Raw genomic sequence first — 22,491 nt, 5'->3', positions numbered from 1 at the left:
TTCGTTTCTTTATTGGAAAATGTAAACGTACGGGTAAAGTTGTGATGTTAAAAGAAAGACGAAGTTATGATTTAATGCTGGTAATGACAGATTTTGGGAAATGTTCTCACTATAATTTAGGACAGAAAATGCTGAATTGTAATAATGTAAATTGAAAATTGCAACATTCTATCTTCCATCGTCTTCTACAGAATCCATAACTTTTGCAGATAGTACGGGGATGTCGAAAAGAATGTAAAGCATTATGATAGGTATGTAGAGACGATTTTCATCAGCTAGGTAGATATTTTTGTAGTGATTTTATTACTTTTTATTATATTATGAAATAATTACTATTAACTGCATATAGGTAGGTACTTCATATGTCCTCTTTTTAACCACCCTCATTTTATTCGATATTTGGACTTCTAATACCAGTTACAGCGAGTTATATTCCTTATTATAAGCTTTCTCTCGTTCATTCATACAGTTAAACACACAATAATTATACTTGTCAGTTGTCATCAAACACCCATACTCTTACATCAAAACAGACTATAACCTAAATACGGACAAAAGGCCGTCAGTTGAGCATCGAATAATTTCAATATTCCTTCAAGAAACATCAGAACTGCGCACAATAGAATCACGCGGCTTTGTTGCCTCGCTTCTGACACTACAGTATACTATTCACAGCTTTTTGAGATGTGAATTCAATATCGATATGTTTACAATTGTACTGCTCAATAATTAGTTATGGGAGTCGTGACGTGCGCTCTGCTTGAAGTCTGGATGTCGAATGAGGATTTTTGTCTCTTGACATACTTGAGACAGCCCTTTCCTGTTTTGTTTTTTTTTTGGGTTCGGAAGTGCATGGCTTTGTGTATGGAAAGAGTACGTTGTGTAATAAGATTTTTGATAGACTTTAATTATACATATGTGCTCACGTCAATATTATAATTTCATAAATAATTCGCTTCAATAGCTTCTACTGTAGCGTCTGTGACTCTACATCTCACAAATAATATCAAAAATGGGCTAGTATTATAATGACAGAAGTTAGAGCTGAGTATGTAGTTAAGTAAGCTTATATTCAATAATTTTCCACTAGTAACATAGGGTTTTTTTTTCAAACTAGTTGCGCTCCTCGGTTTCACCCGCGTGGTTCCGCTCCTGTTGGTCTTAATGTAATCACTAATCTATATAGGTATATAAAACTCAAAGGTGACTGATATAGTGATCTACCAACGCACAGCCCAAACCTCTGGACGTATCGGGCTGGAATTTGGCATGCAGGTAGAAGTCATAACGTAGGCGTCCCCTAAGAAAGGATTTTAGAAAATTCATCCCCTAAAGGGGTAAAATAGGGGATGAAAACTTATACCATGAAAATTAATCTTTTCCACGCAAGCGAAGCTGCGGGCAACAGCTAGTGATATTATATAGCCTATAGCCTATAGCGATGTATTCGCAATAGAAATTATTTACAAATAAAGCTTCGATCTGACCCACAAAATCATGTATTGCAAATCACATACAGACGTTATAGGAATTATTGCACTAGTCTCATTAAAAAGCTAAAGCGTAGATATGAACAAGAACAAATAGCTAATGCTGCCGGAAACCCTAAGATGCTCTGGAGAACCATCAATAATATTACACAACGGAAGACATTGCATGATAAAAATATTGAGCTACTATCTATACAGTCAACCCCTCATAAATGTGTTAACCTCGTCAATGATTTCTTTGCCAATGTTGGAAAATCACTTGCTGTAGAGATTCTATCCCGCCCAAGTTATAGTCCTAGCTCGGCCACATATTTAACTTCGAGTTCCCATGGTTCATCTTTTGTTTTGTTGGAGGCTGATGATGATGAGGTTAAATCTGTGTTGATGAGTCTTAAAACAGATAGCGCACCGGGATATGATAATATTACTACTAAATTTTTAAAGCAGGCCGGGGACATAATTATACCTATAATGACTCATCTTACAAACCTCTGCTTTACAACAGGAGTCTTTCCGGACGCTCTGAAATTGGCCTTAATAACGCCTGTGCACAAGGGTGGGAATAAAGACGATCCCAATAATTACAGACCCATCTCAGTCCTCCCAGTAATGGCGAAAATTCTAGAGAAATTATTAAATAACCGTTTAACTTCTTACCTACATAAATTTAATTTACTATCTCGCTCGCAATTTGGTTTCAGACATGGTTTAAGTACTGAAGACGCTGTTACAGCTCTGACGTCTTTAATCGTTAATCAAGTAGATGTAGGAAACAAATGTATAACTGTATTTCTAGACATAAAAAAAGCATTTGATAGTGTCTCTATCCCCATCCTTGTGCAGAAGCTAGAGCAAATCGGTATACGAGGTACTTCTTTAAACCTTTTTCGGAGTTACCTCACAGATCGTAGACAAAGGGTCAAGATAACAGAGCATTGTAGTGATGATTCTAAGGTATTTTATGGTGTTCCGCAGGGGAGTGTATTGGGACCAACCCTCTTTTTGCTTTACGTTAATTCATTATGTGATATGTCTTTGACAAATGGATATGTGTTTTCATATGCAGACGATACAGCTGTTGTATTTTGTGGAAGAGATTGGGATGAAGTACAAAATAGTGCTGAAATTGGTTTAGCTAAAATCGCACAATGGTTAGAAATGCATCTCTTGACTCTTAATATAGCCAAAACCAACTACATCTGCTTTGCTAATTACATTAGAAATCAACCTAATATTAATATAAAAATTCATTCTTGCCCTAACCGTGATAAATTAAACTGTTCATGTCAACAAATCACTAAAGTATCTAACACAAAATATCTCGGAGTAATCATAGACGAACGTTTGTCGTGGCATCTACATCTAGAACTCCTCATGACAAGGACTAGAAAGTTTGTATGGTTCTTCAAGACCCTAAGACATGTCGCAAATACAGATTTGCTGAAAATTGTATATGTGTCACTTGTTCAATCGGTGCTTACATATTGTATTACGGTATGGGGAGGGGCTACCAAAACAAAATTTCTAGATCTTGAGAGGGCACAAAGATCTTTACTTAAGGTTATCCATTTTAAACCTTATAGATTTCCGACTCAAGAATTATATTCAGTGTGTGATGTTCTTACAGTTCGAAAGCTTTACGTATTAAATATTGTTCTGAAACAACACAAAAGTTTAAAATATGATCCTAAAGTTGATAATAGAAGGAGGAAAACATGTGTGGTTCCCAATGTACTTGTTAAAACCGCATATGCTCGAAGACAACAGGCTAAACAATCTTCTTGCCTGTACAACTTAATAAATAAAGCCTTAAATATATACCCTAAAACAGCGAAGGAGTGTAAATTGCAACTAATTAAATGGTTAAAAAATAAAAATTATGAGGAAATAGAAGACTTATTAAAATTAAATAAAATAAATTAAAAAAAAAGCAACATATTATATAATATACACACTACACACACACTCTCTCACAAACACACACGCACATTCACACACTCACTCACACACACACACACACACACACACACACACACAAAATATACACTCGTTCTGTTCCCTATAATACATATATCTAAATAAATTTTACATATTTCTCTTTATATAAGAAAATGTTATTCGTGTAACACTAAGCATAATGTACTGTCGGAAGAGCGAGATGTCCTAACACAAGCATTTAATTGCTTAAAAGGATGTCTCAATGACTGTTAAATTGTAATACTATTTGTTACAGAATAAATATTTTTGATTTTTGATTTTGATTTTGATTTTGATAGCCATCCTCGATGAATGGTATATCTAACACCGAAATAATTTTTCAATTCGGACCTGAGATTAGCGCGTTCAAACAAACAAACTCTTAAGCTTTGTAATATTATTATAGATTCACTTTTAGTTTTAATATATCCTAGTTCATAAAATAATTAATTAAATTATGTCTAACAGGATGTCGTGATCATTTAGCAGGAAAATGTCGTTCTGAATAAATTAATTAAGTTTTTAGTTAAAAATATGCACGACACTGTTATGTATCGCGTAAAACGATGGCATTTAACTGTTTTTTTTTTTTTTATTTAAATACAATGCCTTATTAAAAATGTGTTGCTTTTTTCTATAATTGCGTTTTTGTAAAATTGTCTTGAAGTTAAAAGTAGTTATTTAATTAAGATAAGTAAAAAGTATAGGAGATTGTTATCAATATTTAGTTGTTCGAAAAAAAAATTATGTCACATATTTTATGCGACATAATTTGTGTGTGCACCTATTTTTAACAAGTTCGTAGAGCACAACAGAAAACAACATTTTCGTAGAGGGATATTTTTAAATATCTATTTATTAATAAATAGGCAAAAGTAAAACTACGGAAATACAAAATTAATATCAATAATGGGGGTCACGCATTAGGGTCAGTATAAAGAAATAATCACATAATACATATGTGAGAAATGAGTAGAAAGTTAAATACAGACAATTAGGTACATTAGGTAGCTGAGCTTCCAAGAATTTCGCAAAGTAACATTGAATCAAATGACGGTCATAATACTAATATTATAAAGCATATCTCTCTATAAATACTAATATTATAAAGCAGAAGAGTTTTTGTTTGTTTGGTTGAATGTGCTTATCTCAAGAACTACGGGTCCTGTTTGAACAATTATTTCAGTGTTAGATAGCCCATTTTAATTATTTTTTACGTACTCAGCGTATGCAAAACTATAACCTCCTTTGAGCTTAGTATACCAACAGTGGGACACCCTGTATAGAGAAAGGCTATAGAGTATAAGGCTATATTTATCATCACGCTAAGACGAGAAGAGGAGCAATACGGGAAAAACTGTGGAAAAACGGTGGAAATAGCTTGGTGGTTCAGAAAAATTAACTTGAAAAATAAAAATATATTTATTACCGTATATTAATCAAATCAAAGTGTTTATAAGTCCATTTAACTAGATAAATTAAATTAGTTAGTGGTAATCAAGGTGGTAATTAAACAAAAACAGATCGAAGGATAAATTATAAGGATAAATCTAATATCAATAATTTAGTATTACGTAATAGATACTTGAAACAGTTTTTCTGCAAAATGTTGCTTATTTTTTATGACGTATTGAAATTGGAATTTTATTTAAAAACTATTTTGATATAACTTATTTTTCTTTGAAATGAAATATTGGAACAAATCAGGAAGGTTTTGACGATAATAATAATTATTAAATTATAATTTTAGTGGGTCGAGTGAATTTCTACGTTCAAGTGAAGTATAATAAACCCTTAACATAATAATTATAATTGAATTAGTGTCGAATACTCTAAATTAAAATTTTGCTTGTCTATTTCGTCAATATTTAGCAGAAGTTTAAACGTGCAAAGACAAATCGATGAACACATATACTATCTATTATTTTTACTTCAGGTATTTTATAATTTTTTGCAAGGTCTGCTTTTAAGTTGCAGTTTATTATGTAGGTAACCCTAGGATACAGTAATGGGACCTAATTCGTGACGAAGCATATTCGAGACCAACTATAAGGATGGTTTTCTTAGGGGCTTTTTGGGTTGTGGTTTTTGACCATATTTAGTAACGTATAAGAAACAATAATAGGACTAGTACTCAATATGAAGGTCTCAATTTTAGGAAAGCATTACAAAATACCAAAGCAATGAAGAATGATCGAGATAATATTTTAAAAGTAAAAAAAAACATGATCAAAAACTCAATAGGAGCAATAACTAAGGATATTTATGAGTGTTCTGTGTTTTATTAAAAATTCTGTTATTTAGGATTACGAATATAGTATAGTCGACTACTGGTCTACTGTTGGTCTTATCGTTATGATATATGTATAAGATATATTATTGAGGATTTTCAATGAAAACCAATTTGTTTCTCTGAAAATACAAAGTTTTTATTTTAATAGTTTCACAATTTTAAAATACAAGCAGTTTGTTACTACAACAACTATTCTCACCTGAAAATACAAAGAAACGACATTTAAAGTCCACATATAATAATAAATCCCCAATTATATCCCTTGCACATTGTTGCACACCAACACACAATACTTTAATCCTTTCTCGCCATTTTGTCTTACCGCTACGTCAATCCGAAAATCATATGAACGCGCGAAGCGCGGCAAATTTGAATATGGATGAAATGTTATTTCATTACATCTCCCCCCCCAAAAGTGAAAATTCTAAATAATATATCTATATCCTAAACGTAATCTTCATATTATTCTGCTGTTACTGGTTGTAATTTAGTTATGTGAAATAGTGTTGATTCTGTTTTTCTATTTCCGGTGTCAATCCTATAGATGGAGTTTGATATTTTCTCCAAAATCTTGAAAGGGCCTATTAATAGTTCGTCTAATTTTTTTCTATTTAATCTGTTTCCATTCTCCACATATACATCGCTCCCTATTTGTAATTCTAGCGGTTTTCTATTTCTGTCAAATATTTTCTTGTTGTAATTGTGGGATTTTATTGTATTCTCTAATGCTAATCTTCTATCTGCAATCCACTTGTCTTCCTTTTGTATTGTTTTAATTTCGTTTGGTAGAATAGTGACATTTGTACCATCAAGTAAGTATTTTGGTGCAAATCCTGTAACTGAGTGTTCCGTTTCATTATATTTCTGTATACATTCTCTTGCTACTGTTGTCCATGTTTTCTTGTTATTTTTCTCATTTATTCTGCATCTTATTTTATTGACTATTGTTTGATTTAATCTTTCGTTCAAGCCATTCGAGAATGGTGTATTGACTGCTGTAAATATTAATGTAATGTTGTTTTCCTGTAAATATTGTTTAAATTCTCTGGAGTTGATGCCCGGGTATTGATCTGTTAGAATTATTCCAATCTCATCTGTCTCGAGTACTTTCTTCGTTAGTTTAATAAAGTCACTTGCATTCTGTGTTTTAGAAGTTACAATAAATGCATACCTGGTGTAGTGGTCTACTAAAAGGTGTAAATATTTTTTTGTTGACCTAGATCCTCCAAAGCCACCGATAGTATCTATTGACATTATCTCAAACGGTTTTGTTGCTGGTCCCAGTTGTGACATTAGTCCAAATTTTCCTTGACATCTCGATTTATTTCTTATACATATTTCACATGTTTTACAAATATTTAATATATTTTTTGTTAGATTTTTAGCTGTATATACAGGGCTTATCTTTTTCTGCAATTGTCTGATACCAATATGGCATAAATCTTCATGCACCTTTTTAATAAGTTCTTTACTGAATTCTTCTGAGAGGATAATCTTTTCATCTTTCTTTATTTTTTTGTAGTATATTTCATTTTTGTGTATAAGATTTTGTTTATTTTCTATTATTATTGCATTTTTCTCTTGATCTTCAATTACATCTTTTATCTGTATTAAATTAACTATTTTCAATAGGTCCTCTTTGTTATCTTCTGATTCTAATACTGGGTTTCGACTCAAACAGTCAGCTTCAACATTTTCTTTGCCGGGTATATATTTTATTGTAAAATCATACTGAGATAGGTAATATGTAAGGTCTCCCAATTCTTCATCCGTCCTGCATTTAATATTCATATTCTCTAGAGGTTTGTGGTCAGAATAAATAGTGAATTGTTTTCCAATGAGCCAGTGTTGCCAATACTTAACCGCTTCTTTCATTGCAAGGCATTCCAAATATATAGCTTTTTTTCGTTTTTGAGGTTCATTCAGTTTCTTTGAGAAATATGCCACCGGTTTGTCTTTGCCGTCTAGTTGTGTCTGTTTTAATATTGCCCCAATACCCTCTAAAGATGCATCTGTAAAAATTTTTATCGGTAAGTCATTATCAAATATTTCCAACACAGGTTGAGTGCTTAAATAATTTTTTATTTGATTAAATGATTCTTCACACTTCTTTGACCACACAAATTTTTCATTTTTTCTTAATAAATTATGTAATGGGTCTAAAATAATTGCGCTTCTTGGTATGTATTCGTGGTAGAAGTTGATTTTACCCAAAAATTGTCTAATGTTCTTTTGTGTCTTAGGGGTTGGAAAATGTTTTATTGAGATCAGATTGTCTTTAAGTGGTCTTACCGAATTGTGCTGAATTACATGTCCTAGGTACTTTACCGAGTCTGAAGCGAAGGTACACTTCTGCAACTTCAATCTAAAGCCTTCTTTTATTATTGCCTCTAATACATCTCTTATGTGTCTCAAATGTTCTTCAAAGTTGGACGAGTATATCAAAATATCGTCAATGAAGTTAACTGCATATCCTGTAAGATTGTGTTTTCTTAGAATATTGCTTAAAATTCTCTGGAAAATTGCTGGTGATGTTTTCAAGCCAAAAGGGAGGCAGGTCCACTGGTAGTGGCCCTCCTGTGTGACAAATCCTGTTTTACTTCTATCTTCCACCCTTAGTGGTATTGCCCAAAATGCTGAATTTATGTCCAGTGTAGTAAAATATTTACAATTTCTAGTTTTAATAATTAAATCATCTATTAATGGGAAAGGTTGAGCTTGCGGTACAACAATTTTGTTCAACTCTCTGAAATCTATGCATAAACGGGATTTTTTATTGTCACCTTTTTTAAATGCCATTGTCACTGGAGCAGCGAAAGGACTGTAAGATTCTTCTATTAAATTATTCTTTAGTAACATGGATATTTGCTTTTCAATTTCTAATTTATCTTCTATTGTACATCTATATGGTCTTTTACTACAGTATTTATTGACTAATAAGTCTATGTGAGCTTCATAATTTCTAACTGATCCTATATCATACTTGTCTTTAGCAAAAATTGTTTTAAATTCCTTTATAATTTTCTCTATCTCAATTTTCTTTTCAGTATCTAAGTGTTCAATCATACTTATAAATTCCTCTGTTTCTATATGTTCATTGAAGTTTATTGCAAAAGTCTTTTTATATTTTTTTTTATTTTCGTTCTCTTTAGGTATTCTGTCTTTTTTATTTACTATTTTCTTTTGTTCTATCTGCAAGTTCTCATTTTGAGTTAATCTAAATTTCTGTATCATATCCAATCCGATTATAAAATCATCAAAATCTTCATTTTCTACAACATATACATCCACTTCTTCTTCCAAATCAAATATTTTTATTTTAATTGTTATCAAGCCATCTGTTTTCTTCACACCATTAACCGTTTTCATATATGCAACATTAACATTATCTTTATCTTCTTTTACTTTTATCAGTCTTGAATTTATCAAAGAGATCTGTGAGCCTGAATCATAAATTCCACTTACTTCTATTTTATTTTCTAACAAAAGCTTGATTTTGATTAATGGTGTACTTACTCGTTTTTTTTATTAGTATTCATATCTACTTCAATAATTGAATTATTGTTCACAGTTCTGGCTTTGGTACCCCTTTCAGATTCATTTTTATTTTTCTTGAACCAACACAACTCTTCTGGATGGTATCTTATTCCTTTGTCTAAAGATTCACAGGTCTTACACGGCTTCTTCTCATTAATTTTATTTCTATGAAGAAAAGTAGCACTTCTTACCATAGGTGAGTTTTTCTTGTACATCATACCTTCATATTTTCTTATCTCGTTGAACAAATCAGTAGTGTTGTTGAGTTCATCCCTGTTTAATTTATTTAAGATAAACCCGGGTAAGCCTGTTGCAATAAGATCTATTATTGTTTTGGAGTCTACTGATTTGTTTATGTCTAGTATGAGTCGTTCTTTTTTTATTGCATAATCAATTAATAATCCTTCTTTATACTTGAACGCAAAAGCATATGTGACCATGTCCCATCCTTGGTTTTTAAATGTTTCCAAAAACTTGTTTTTCCATTCCTTCCATTCAGAAGTTACTGTTAGTTTGATGGCCATCGAGCTATACCAATCCAAACAAGATTTTTCTAAAAACAATCTCAATATTTCAATTTTTGTTTCATCTTTTGTAATATTGAAGCGGTCACACTCTTTTTCAAAATTCTCTATCCATTGCAATGCATTACAATTCTTACTTGTGAATTTTTCAATAATAAATTTCTCCGAGACATGTTTTAGGTTATGTTGATTTTCTTTCTTCGTGGTAGTTTCAATTAATTTTTCTAATATATTTTGTAAATTACTATCTTTGTCTTTTGGTTGTATGATGCTAATTTCTTCCAAGTATTGATCCAAAAATTGCATATTACCTTCCTCATCTGTATATGTTTTCTTTTGGTCTTCATCTAATTTTATCCAAATTTTTCGGCTTTGATGCCTCTTCTTTAAGCTGTTTTTTATTTTCGAGAATGTATTCATTTTAACAATATATGTATGGTGAATGACCGGTTTCAGATCATCAGGTAAGACATAGCATTTTCCTTCTTCTGTAGTAATTGAGGTTATGGCTAACACATTGGATTTGCCATCATTTGAAGCTATCATCGTAAACTCAAATTGCAATCGGTCCATCTTCTTTTAGTTAACGAAAATGTCGTTTTATAAGATATATTATTGAGGATTTTCAATGAAAACCAATTTGTTTCTCTGAAAATACAAAGTTTTTATTTTAATAGTTTCACAATTTTAAAATACAAGCAGTTTGTTACTACAACAACTATTCTCACCTGAAAATACAAAGAAACGACATTTAAAGTCCACATATAATAATAAATCCTCAATTATATCCCTTGCACATTGTTGCACACCAACACACAATACTTTAATCCTTTCTCGCCATTTTGTCTTACCGCTACGTCAATCCGAAAATCATATGAACGCGCGAAGCGCGGCAAATTTGAATATGGATGAAATGTTATTTCATTACATATATAAACTATAGCCTTCCTTGATAGATGGGCTATCTAACACCGAAAGAATTTTGCAAATCGGACCAGTATCTATAGTTCCGGAGATAAGCGCGTTCAAACAAACAAATAAACTCTTCAGCTTTATAATATTAGTATAGAATATAGATAATAATTCTAAAGCATATTTTTTCCACAGGCTAGCAGACCCGGACAAGGTGGGACTGCCCCGCTCGTCACCAACCGTGACGGAACAGCCCCTGGACCTCAGCGCCAAGTCGACCTCCAGTACTAGCGGCACTCCGCCCCCGGACCTCAAGGTCCAGGATAATTCCAGGTAATTGTATATTAGGCATTTGAATTTTTGGTGTAAATTCTATCATGTATCATTACTTTTGGAAGTAATAAAGATCTTTAATTTTTACTGACATATCATTAGAATTGTGTCAATTGATGAATAACTTCTGTCGTTTATTTATAAATTGTAAAATATAGTAAGTTATGTAAGTTGTAAAAAATTTTACAAGCATAAAAGTTTATAAGTATAATAGAAGAAAGGAGGCTCTATTAAAAATAAAAAGTTTAATTGAAAGTCAACATCACCAAAAATCGCCTATCGTCACTAAAATCTAAAGGCAAACAATAACATCACATTACACACAAAAATGTCTAACTCACAACCTTTAATCGTTAATTTATACCAAAACAACATAATAAATAACGAAGCCAACAGCTAGTAAAAACCTTGAGTTTGAAATAAAATTAGGAGATCGTACAATGATAGTGTTCGCATTAAGGTCGGAGTTAATGTAATCCATTTAGTGAAGTCGATTACCTGTAGGTGTTAAAATATTTGCAAATTAATACAAACACGCTTTGTTTTCGTATCGATTTTATTTAAATAGTTAGTATGTTTTTTGATCGAAGTATTACTAAAATAGTAGGTACTGAGTTGGTAGTGTGATAAAATTGGGCATTTTTACAAATTTAAAGATGATCACAAATCACAATATGTTGCTCATTTCACGAGGAGAGATTAATAAAAAATATTGAGCTAATTCACACAAATTGAAATAACTTTACGATCGTGAATAACTAGTAGCAAAAATTATATTTTGATAGGAAAATTGTTGTAAAAGTCGTAAAAATATGAAAAGATAATATCTATTATTTCTGTTTGTAGTGGTAACCATGACATCTTACAGAACCCAAATTAATAATCTTTAGTCTTTACCCTATACCTACTAATCTAGTTAAAAAATTTTAACATCATACATCCACTATCTCTCTTACATCTACTACAAGAATACCGAGACAAAATTTCGATGTCTATCTCGCAAGAAGAGATCACTTAAAAGGTGTCAAAGAAAATGGATTTTAAAAAATATCCGTTTGATGCAGACACGTTGTAAGGGCCCTTGAATCGTGACCGCGCCTTTAATATGCAATGAAGATAAAAGATAACTATCGTAGGGTTTTTAGGTTAAATCTGTGTCTTAGTTTATTATTTTTAAATGTAATAATAACTGAGAATATACGCGGTAGGTATAGTAACTATAACTAAAATAAAATGCCAACAAAAACTCGCAACTTATTTCCGAATTTAATTTATTTGTATGAAAGTAATTTTAGTGTTTATGTATTAATGATATATAATTATATATAATATACCGGCTTGCTAAACGAATGTTAAAGAATTGATATGAAAATATTGATTAAAAAAAATACTGGAGCTTTGGGTTATGACCTACAGGGTAATCCCTAAGACTCAACTAGAAACAAACACGGAGAGGATTAATATTTAAAGAAAATTTATCAGAAAAAAAAACAGCTGAAAGAAAATATTTGTCTTAAGTATTTATTAAATATTTAATAGAACACAAGAAATAAATTGAGTAGCAAACTTGTAGGGAAACAATAAGAATTTGACACGGTCAGCTACATTACGCAGCTCAGTATATTGACCATTATATGTAAGGCTTGTAAGCTAGCATGAGCTATGTTAAGCTATAACTAAGCTAGTAATGAAGGTTAAGTGAATTTGGAAAAATGAGTGCATTTTATAGTACGGTTATGTCATTAAATTATGTTTGAAATAAATCATTCCGCTTTCTGATATTTAACTACATATACGGTTCTAAAATATTTTTCTTTCACCGTAATGCATATTTACTTAATTGTATAAAAGATACCTAAGCATCCTGGATTTGTAAATATAAAAATAAACCGTCAAAATTGCCTATTTTTATTGAAAATTTAACGATACGGTCTACGGCGACACAAATCACTACAAAATTACTATGTGCCTTGTGTCACATGCCATATGTAGGTACTTTGATATGTCGCACAACGAAAATATAAATTTGCAAACATGTACATTGCATGTTTACTCGTATCTCAATTCCATAAGAAAGGCTCACTTTTAAACAAAATTGTAGACAATTTCCGATGCTAACAAATCGTTTAACAAAATCCAACTATTACTAGCTTCGCATATCTTCACAGTACTGGTGTGCAAGCCTTACAGCACCATGGCATGTCACTTCCTATTGAAACATTGCACCACATAGCAAACAATGGCATGTGAACGCACCCATTAAACTGCGAAGTTCATGAACTCTAATCATTCCTGAATCTTCTATAAATCTTATTATTTGCTTGGTTATGCAATATGGCAGCTGATAGTGATATTAAGAGTTAATGAATGAATGAATGAATGAAAAACACTTTATTGTACACCAGATACAGATACATTTTATAAACTTAACAATAAATTAATCAATGTACAGTAGGCGGCCTTATCGCTGGCAGCGATCTCTACCAGGCAACCCAGAAAAGACGAGGAAAATAGTTAAATTAATCATGGTGGTCAAAGTTAAGTTGTGCGATGTGCATGTAGGATGGATTAAATTGTTGTTTCGTTAGGATTTTGTAGGAAAATATTGTAGTAAGGAATCTTTTTGAAAAGATGTACTTTTATTGAGAGGATATAAACAACACTTTAAATATGTAGTGTCCAGGAATATTTTTAAAGAACGGATTTAAAAAAATATAGTTTAATTATTTTTTTCATGAAATAGGTAACATAAAGATGAATTACATATAACTACCTACATTTCAAAATACATAATATGTAACGTGTGCTTGTCTTTAGAAAAATTGCGACTGCTCCTTTCTTTTATATGAAATTAAATATTTTTAATTATTAAAAATATAAAAATATATTTTAAAATAATTTGGAAAACATAATAATGTCATGATAGTGTTATCAAAAACATTAAAACATATAGATATTGGCACAGGGACAAACGATTGGGCGGCTTGCCAGCTAGGGCGGGTTATGTCACATAATTATGTATATTTTGTTACAGTTTATAAACTATTTTGATGAGGTTAGTGAAAACTTAGATAAAAGGAAATTAATAAGCAAATAAAATTTAAAATATCTTTATTTTTTATGTTTTTACGTTTTTAAAAGCAATGTTCAGTTTTAAAAGCTTCTTCAATCACGCAGGGTTATTTGTGATACTTGAACTATAAATGGTTAAATCTGAGACACAAACATGAAAACTAATCCCCATAAAACCTCAACATTTTTTTTAAACTCAAATTATTTAAAACAGCAAAACCGTCAGCAAATAATTAGTGCTTTTAGCGCTAGGAATGAGTCTAGAAATGAGCTTTCCGTCTAATACAAAATTGGCTCTAAATCAAAGCACTATAACGCCTAGACATCATTGTTTTGCTCCCAGGGGGCCATGGGGTCGTTTTCATCACGCTTTTTTATTATTTCAGTCTAGTAGCTAATAATAATCTGTGGGAAATTACTAATAACTCGGGAGGCTTTTCATTTAGTAGAACTGCACTAATGATAAAAATCATGTATACTTTAAAAAAATCATTATAATATTAATAATCGATTTATCCAGATTAACAAAAACATATAGGTAGTATAAGTAACAATATTGTAGCAACTCATCGTAAAAAGCAAATAATTTGGAAAATCCAAAAGTGCACGCCTCATAATTTTTTTTAATAAATATTTATTAATTATTATTTTTGTTTATTTAATAACAATTAAACCACATCGAATCAGACCCTGAAAAATGAAAGGGTTCTATTCCTGAGCATACTCAAGCGTAAGAGAAAAAAAAAGACTCGATTAGTAAAGTATTTCGGTCGCTATCGTGTTAACAAGAAAAAGGATCCGCACATACAGACACACGGACGTCCAAGACAGAACTTTTTTAAACTGTTTTTTAACTAGTTTAAATAACAAAAATGACATCAAAAATATCATGAACGTTAAAAATAGTGTTTTTTCTTAATATGTGTGTGTATGTATTATCTTACAAGTGCAATGTATGATACATAAAGACATTTTAAGTTTGAAAAATCAGATGTTTTGCGCGAAGTGACAGTAGTACCCACCTCAACGCTTCGCTTATGAGGCGTGCAATAAAATTATATGGGAAAATCATAAAAATCTGCGGAAAATTATCTACTAATATCTCCGACTAGACGAAAATTTTAATTAAAAATTATCTTGATGAAATCATTCACTAACTATAAATATTAAATACATGAAAATTGTTTTTTCTAGAAATACGTGAAGATAAACAGTAGAATCTTTAATCTTTAATGATTTAAGAATAAAAATAAAACAATTAATAATTAATATAGTGTTACAAAAATCATTATAAATCCATTAAAACGCAAGATAAGTCATTACATACATTTAAACTACAAAGAAAGCATTATCAAATTGGATGTCAAGAACCGTTTTATTGTGCCATCGCTCCGTGACGAATGGTTTGCGAAATACATCGACTTATCAGACGGACATACAAACTTTTATTTGTTTTGACGCATTCATGCCAATGACCAAGATATGCGAAATGAGATTATGAAATATTACGTATGATATATGCCTATGTTTAGGCAGGATAATAAATTATTACCGTTTTTTAAGTTTACCTGTACAGATAAGATTAAAAATTTTACCTAGAGTTAAAGTAAGATCTACAAGTAGGTATGCCAAATTTTTACGCCTTTTTCTGAGATGATCTATATTAAAAGTTATTATTCGTACAATAAAGTCGTTTAGACATCCTTATTTAGGTGAAAAGGGTTGAAGATTACCTACTAGCTCTATAATCTCTATAGGTAGGTACCTACTATACAAATTACTGATAACTTAATATAAACAAAAATAAGTTAGACTAAAAGACTACAGCACTTAATTGTAAATCAATTTTATGATCTTAGTTTTAATATTTCTTAAGTAAAGTTATCAGGTCATTATTTTAAAGGAAATTAAAGGCCTTTCAACACCACAATCCGAAAACCAATTACTAGGAAGGTACATACAGTTGTGTTGAATAATAAACCAAATCATCTTTTTCATTCAAGTCCTCAATTCATTGTTAATTTCCTGTATTATCAAGACTGCAGTGCAGACACAAGACATATATTTGCTGCTTAATCGAATCATTCTGTCTTTTGTATATATACATTTATTTATAACAATGCAAATTGTTTTTGGGTAACATTAATAATTTGTGATAAGTCGTAGGATATCTATCTTGAAATCTGGTTCTTAATTCATTTGCCAATTTAATGTGTTTCTTCTTCAGTTATTGAGATTAGTCTGAATAAACTGTATCTTTCATTGTTAACAAGTCTAAATTCCGATACACTTTCCTGTTACAAACGAAACAATTTCATGGAAAATCCCTTTTCCATATTTCACAGTTCATGTAGGCTATCTTCTAGTAAAATTGCGTCTAAGTCATTACCCAAGTTCATATGCAAACCTAACAATGCCCTCTCGAGGGAGCACGTAAAAAATCTTCTCACCTCCTAAGAAATGGGGTGTCAAGGAGATTGTGAAATTCATACATTCTTCCCGCCTCGTGGAGAATTGTCGGCATTTCTTGCTAAATAAGCCAACGGAGGAAATTGTGAGGATGTGCATCGTTTTTATCGATTGCAATCTAACTAGAAGTTTAGGATAATGTGCTCTTGATATTTTAAGGAAGATTGAAGATGTACCATTATTCTCTAAGGAAACTGAATTCTATCACCATAAGTTCAGATTCAATTATCATATACATAAAACGTAGCCATCCGCAAATTTTCACAAAGGCCATATCATTAAGTTATATGCATCGGCGAACAACATCGGACGCTCGTTACATCTAAATTTCACTACATCTCAAAGAATCTCGAGTCGACTGAACGTCTCGATTTCAGCATCGATATTATGCGCAATATCAAATCGATATCTGAATAAATTCATTCGGGGACCGCGATGTGGGTCGTGTGACTCGCCAAAACAAATAAAAATGCATCGATAGTCGACGGTGCATCGACCTTGCATCCTCGCCGCCGCGCCGATAAGGGCGACGGAAAAAATGACCCAAAAGCTTAATAATAAGGTTTCATATTCCGTGTCAACGGTGGCGAAAAATAAGAAAGTCAAATGCAAGATGAAACCGAAGACTATCGATTCGACGCGAACGATTCTAAACCGTATAATGAAGGTTCAGCGTTCAAATTTGATGCGAACCGAATCGGAAATAAAAGACGAATGGAAAAAGATAAAGATGCATTCTTAGTAGACCGTTATCGGGTGGACAAGTAAATATTTCGCATTTCGCGTTATCTCCATTTAATACGGGCACTGTTTTGAAATATTGAATTTAAACGATTGCCGGTTGTTGACCAGCTGTTGACCTATATACTTTTATGAATCATTTTGCAAGTGCATTCTTTTGTTTTGGAATTATATCAACATGTCTGTTTGCGCGGATTTACAAATAAATTGAGCAAATAGTCATATTAAAGTCAAACAATGTAATGCCTTTGTCGCTTTCAAACGCTATGTGTCACGGTTTTGTTTTGAAACTTTTTAATTATGGCTGCAGAAATGAAATTAAAACTAGGTCACGGTAGTTTATTAATTATAATTGATTTTATTTAAACTCTTTAATTATTAAGAAATGTAGATGAGATATCTAATAATCTTCAAGAGCAATTTTGGTTTGGAGAGAAAGTATTAGAAATTGGGATGATAAATCAGTACCTTCATTGTAATTGTAGTAATAAAACAACATGCTGAAATGTGCAATAGAAATTCATGATTTGATGTATCATCTAGAGAATCAACAATTTAGAAAATAAGCATAATAATATGAATATTTGAAGTGATGTATCACAATATTAAGTGTTATCGAGGCTTATGTGCAAGTAACATTATATACAAAAAGCAAATTAGAGCTATTTGCACACCCCTTAAACTTTTATTCCTTCATGTTTTAACTTGGTAAGGTGTAGGAAATAAAAAACAGGTTGACAGTTTTCCAACTTTCTATTGCGTACAAACGTATACAACACATATTATAGATTTTAATGTTTGGCACATCTGAAACGTAACCGTCACTTGTTACAGATTAAAACGTTCCGCGCTAGATGGCGCCGGCAACAGCACGCGGCGCAACTACACGGAAGACGAGCTGCAGTCCGCCCTCAGAGACATACAGTCGGGGCGCCTCGGCACGCGCCGCGCCGCCGCAGTGTACGGCATCCCGCGCTCCACACTGCGCAACAAGGTCAACAAGCACGGCCTCGCACCCGAAGCCCAGGAGTCCGACCCCGACAGCGACCCCGAGAAACCAGAGACACCCTCCTCCGTCATCCTCAAGATACCCTCCTTCCCGCCCCCCGACGACAAGAGCTCGTCGCCCGCCACGCCGGTCAGCACGCCCGTGACCCCCATCACCCCGCTCCTCCCCCCGCAGCCGCCGCTCAACCCGCCCTCGCAGCTGCTGCTCCCGCCCTCAGTGTTCGCCGACCCGCCGGCCTCTCAACACCTCCTCACGTCCATCAGCGACGTCATCGCGAAGAGCATAAGCCAAAAGTTTCAACAGCCTCTCGATAGGCCTCCCCAACTCGACTTGTCTTACATGCGAGCGCCCGACCGACACGTGTCGGTGATCAAGACGCCGCCGGACAACCAGAGAAATTACGCCGTACCGAGCAACTCGAAAGCGACGAACAACGGACAGCCCGCGACCGGCGGCAAGGGCACGCGGCCCAAGCGGGGCAAGTATCGGAACTACGACAGGGACAGCCTCGTCGAAGCGGTCAAGGCCGTGCAGCGAGGCGAGATGTCCGTGCACAGAGCGGGCTCCTACTACGGCGTGCCGCACTCGACCCTCGAATACAAAGTGAAGGAGCGGCACCTGATGCGGCCGCGAAAGCGCGAGCCGAAGCCGCAGCAGGACGCGAAGCCGCAGCCGCCGAAGCCGCCCATGAAGCCGCCGACGAAGCCGTTCACGAACGGGCTCAACGGGCCCGAGGCGCCCGGCTACCCGGCCGGCTACCCCTTCTGGCCCGGCGCGGGCTTCGCGCCGCCCGCCTCCGACCTGTACACGTCGCACATGATGCGGCGCCTGCGCGGCGAGGCGCCGCCGCCCGCCAACGGCTCCTTCCTCGAGGGCATCATCCGCTCGAGCCTCGAGCGGCCCGGCGCCGCGCTGCTGCAGCGGCTCACGGCGGAGCCGCGCGGCGAGGCGCCCAGCCTGCTGCGGCGGCTGGCCGGCGAGCCCGACGACGAGCCCGCCGCGCGCCGCCCGCGCCTCGACTCCGACCACCAGCTGGCGGCCGAGATGCGCGAGGCGGTGCAGCGGCTGCGCGCCGACAAGCTGCGGCCGCGCAACGGCACGCCCACGCCGCCCGCCGCGCCCGAGCCGGCCCGCTCGCCGCCCGCGCGGGCCCCCCCGCCCGCCCCGCCCGCCCCGCACGCGCCGCACCCCGCGCCGCACCCCGCCTAGCCCGCGCGGCCCCGCGCCACGCCGCGAGCCGGCCGGCCCGCCCCGCCCGGCAGCGAGCGGCCCGTGCGCTGGAGCCGCACGCCCCGCTCGCTCCCTTCCCGGTGAATGTCTGTGCGAATCATTGTGTACCTCTCGCGCGTGTTTCACGCTAGTTCACCTCGAACTACCCTCGTTTAGGCGATTCATTTTCGGTTACTAAACTGTACCTCGTTTTCGATAAGTTTTTCAATGGTTTCCCATCGAAGGCCGGCCGGAGCGGGCCCCGGGCTCGCCGCTCCGCGGTAGTAGTGTACATTCCGTAGCCGGTAGCTCGGCGCCTACTGTTGTAGTGACAATAAAGTTTCTTTTTACTCGATCGCTTTCCCGCTTCCCCCCGGCGTTCACCAAATATCACAATAGTTACCTATGTCCACAACCAGTTCAATACACAGCTTTACTAATGCGATCACAATTAAATAGTTTAGACGCCCGTGACGGGTAGGTCGTCGGGTTAATATCGCGCGTCACGCAGCGTTATTCCGAAGCGAAGCGTTCGCGAGCCGTGTGCTCACTAGCGCGCGTGTCCATACAGGCTGGGCCGGAATACTCCCGCGTCGCGCGGAATGACGCTGCAGTCGCTCTACAGGTTGTCCGAAATTCACCCAAATCCGAATGCCTCGATTTTTGAAATTGTTTTAAGTAAAAGACAACCAAAAGTTAATGTTATGAAATCAACTATTTAAATATTTTTAAGTAATAAAAAACAATGTAACAAATTAATTATAAAGCTAGCTATGAGTGTAAATGTTATTAAGTGAATTATCGCAAGTTTTGTGCGGTGTTTTTATAATTAGATAGGTAATATATTGAATGAAATTATAAGCTACGGCGGGAACGGTCACCGGTCTCTCTCTGTCGCGGCGCGCGAGAGAGAGACGGACACACTTCTGTGAGCTTCGACGAAAGCTAAGTTCGGACTTATGTGCAATTATTATTTTGTAAAAAATAGTAATTTTAACTGTGTGTAAGCTAGCACGTGGATTTCCATATTACTGAATGTGATATTTAGGTATTACGGATGCGGTTTGCGTCGGCCCTTCGGCCATCATGCGCGTACATAAATACATACTAGTGAACTTATATATATATTTTATGTACTATTATTGTATCTTAAGGAGATATATTCTTATTTTTCATGGTCCAAGTTTTAAATGTTTTATCGACTATACAAAAATATGAATAATCATTAATATATTCTTGTCGACTTTAAAAATTAGCGCAAAAAAACCTCAAAAAAATTGATATCTTCAAATTTGTGACATTTTTTGGTGTTCAATCGAAAGTATATTATGGAGGTATGAAATGTGAAAATGTATACGCTCTCCGACATAATGTTAGGTAAATAATATTTGGATATAAATTATCATACGACTACTTATTGTAAGTTATGTGTAAATGTGAGCCTCAACAAAATTAAGAAATCTTTGTATTGTGTATGTAACTAAATTATACATATATTATATACAAGTTAAAAAAAATATTGTCGTACATTTTTTCTTCGGAGACCACGAGTGATGTAAAAATAGGTTTAGGAGCTGGACTCGACATTTCGACATAGATTACGTTTTGTTTGGGGAGAAATTATTGTTTATTTGATTGGGGACTTACAAATATCCGAATCGCCATACATATCCAATGCCGAGATGTCGACATCAGGCTCTATAGAAAAATCAACAAAAATTTTATATTCAAAATTTTACTAGTCGAGATCATGTGTTTTATCAGCCCTTTTTTATTTATATTTCACATTTTTTTAACGTTTTATGCTCGTAAATATTTAACAATTGTTATTTGCATTTATCGTTTGTAAAAAATCGTGTTAATTACAGCCCACCAGACCGCATTTCATAAAAACATTAGGAGAAATTTAATTGCGCGAAAATCTCTCAGATTTTAACATTTAAATGATACTAAAAGTATTTTTTATTTATTTTCGTGTATGTCAACAAAAAGTCTTTTCCAGTACAAAACGTGTCAAATTTTCGCGGCATTTTTCCTTAGTTCCATGTTCTAAATTAAAAAAGCGAACAATTATTTTTTTATACGTACACAAATCTATGTGTGACGCTAGACATTCGTTGTTAGCTAAACGTTATTTTGTATAAGTTTGTACAGATAATAGGATGGGACAATTTGCAAAGAGAATGTAGATATTAATGAACATTCCGTTTAGAATGTTAATAGATTTTTTTAATTATAATATAAATACTTCGCGCATCGGGAACAAATCATTATGTTGTTTAATCTTATTTTGTAACGTTAGTTAATTTTTAAGTGGCTTTATTTCTAAATAACCTTATATTATATTATAATATTATATTGAGATGTTATACATGTCATTGTTTTGTGCAGTGTTTGGGGTTCATTGCGATTAAAGAGAATTGCGACTGATATGTAGAATATGCCATGTGCTTTTAGCGCTGGTCGGTCTGTACAAATGGTATACGCCGCCTTACAGTAAATGTTATTGACAGTGATCTCCGTAACGCTTTCCGTTTCCCTTCACGGAACGCCTCGTGCCGTTCCAAATGACATTTCAAAGCGCCACGTTCGATTCTCCGTCAGAGGTCACTGGTTTATTAGTGAATCGTTTATTGTATATTGTTCGATCATTTTTCCACATAGTTTTTAAGAATTTTAGTTAATATCGTAATATAACATTCGATTAATAGTTAGGCGGTAGGAGTTTAATATTTTGTTATTTTTTTTCGTATTAAAATCAATAAGGGTTAGGTTTAGTCTTGAGCTGTCATCGGCCGCTCTAAGAACAAAAAGACAATGAATGGAAGTTGCATTTTTTTTATTAAAATTTAATTGATAGATACGAGGTGGTTACTGTGTGCAATCATTTATCCCTATACGCATTTCTCTATGAGACTCGATTGT

The 22,491-nt window shown here is 34.7% G+C and overlaps 3 protein-coding genes across 3 annotated transcripts in view; 1 reads left to right on the top strand and 2 right to left on the bottom strand.

Moving 5' to 3' along the window:
• Positions 1–19,566, top strand: part of Eip93F (Ecdysone-induced protein 93F) — a 213,458-nt gene extending 193,892 nt beyond the window's left edge. The window contains exons 6-7 of the mRNA XM_090115284.1: positions 10,929–11,066; positions 18,183–19,566. Of these exons, the coding sequence (XP_089971410.1) occupies positions 10,929–11,066; positions 18,183–19,566 (1,522 nt within the window). The remainder of the gene's footprint in view (positions 1–10,928; positions 11,067–18,182) is intronic.
• LOC149898356 (uncharacterized) overlaps positions 1–22,491 on the bottom strand; it is a 313,253-nt gene that overhangs the window by 259,821 nt on the left and 30,941 nt on the right. The window lies entirely within an intron of this gene.
• LOC149898358 (uncharacterized) lies at positions 8,968–10,755 on the bottom strand. The gene is made up of 2 exons (XM_090115627.1): positions 10,550–10,755; positions 8,968–10,469 (listed from the first exon to the last, which is right to left on the bottom strand). Exon 2 carries the CDS (start codon positions 10,392–10,394, stop codon positions 9,273–9,275), a length of 1,122 nt encoding a protein of 373 aa, XP_089971753.1. The 5' UTR covers positions 10,395–10,469; positions 10,550–10,755; the 3' UTR covers positions 8,968–9,272.

The sequence above is a fragment of the Colias eurytheme genome, chromosome 23 (genome assembly GCF_061535395.1).
Source record: "Colias eurytheme isolate Ceu_HAF_F1 chromosome 23, ilColEury1 Martin Lab GWU primary, whole genome shotgun sequence".
In the NCBI taxonomy this organism is placed as follows: domain Eukaryota; kingdom Metazoa; phylum Arthropoda; class Insecta; order Lepidoptera; family Pieridae; genus Colias; species Colias eurytheme.
This window is presented reverse-complemented; position numbering and strand designations above follow the sequence as displayed.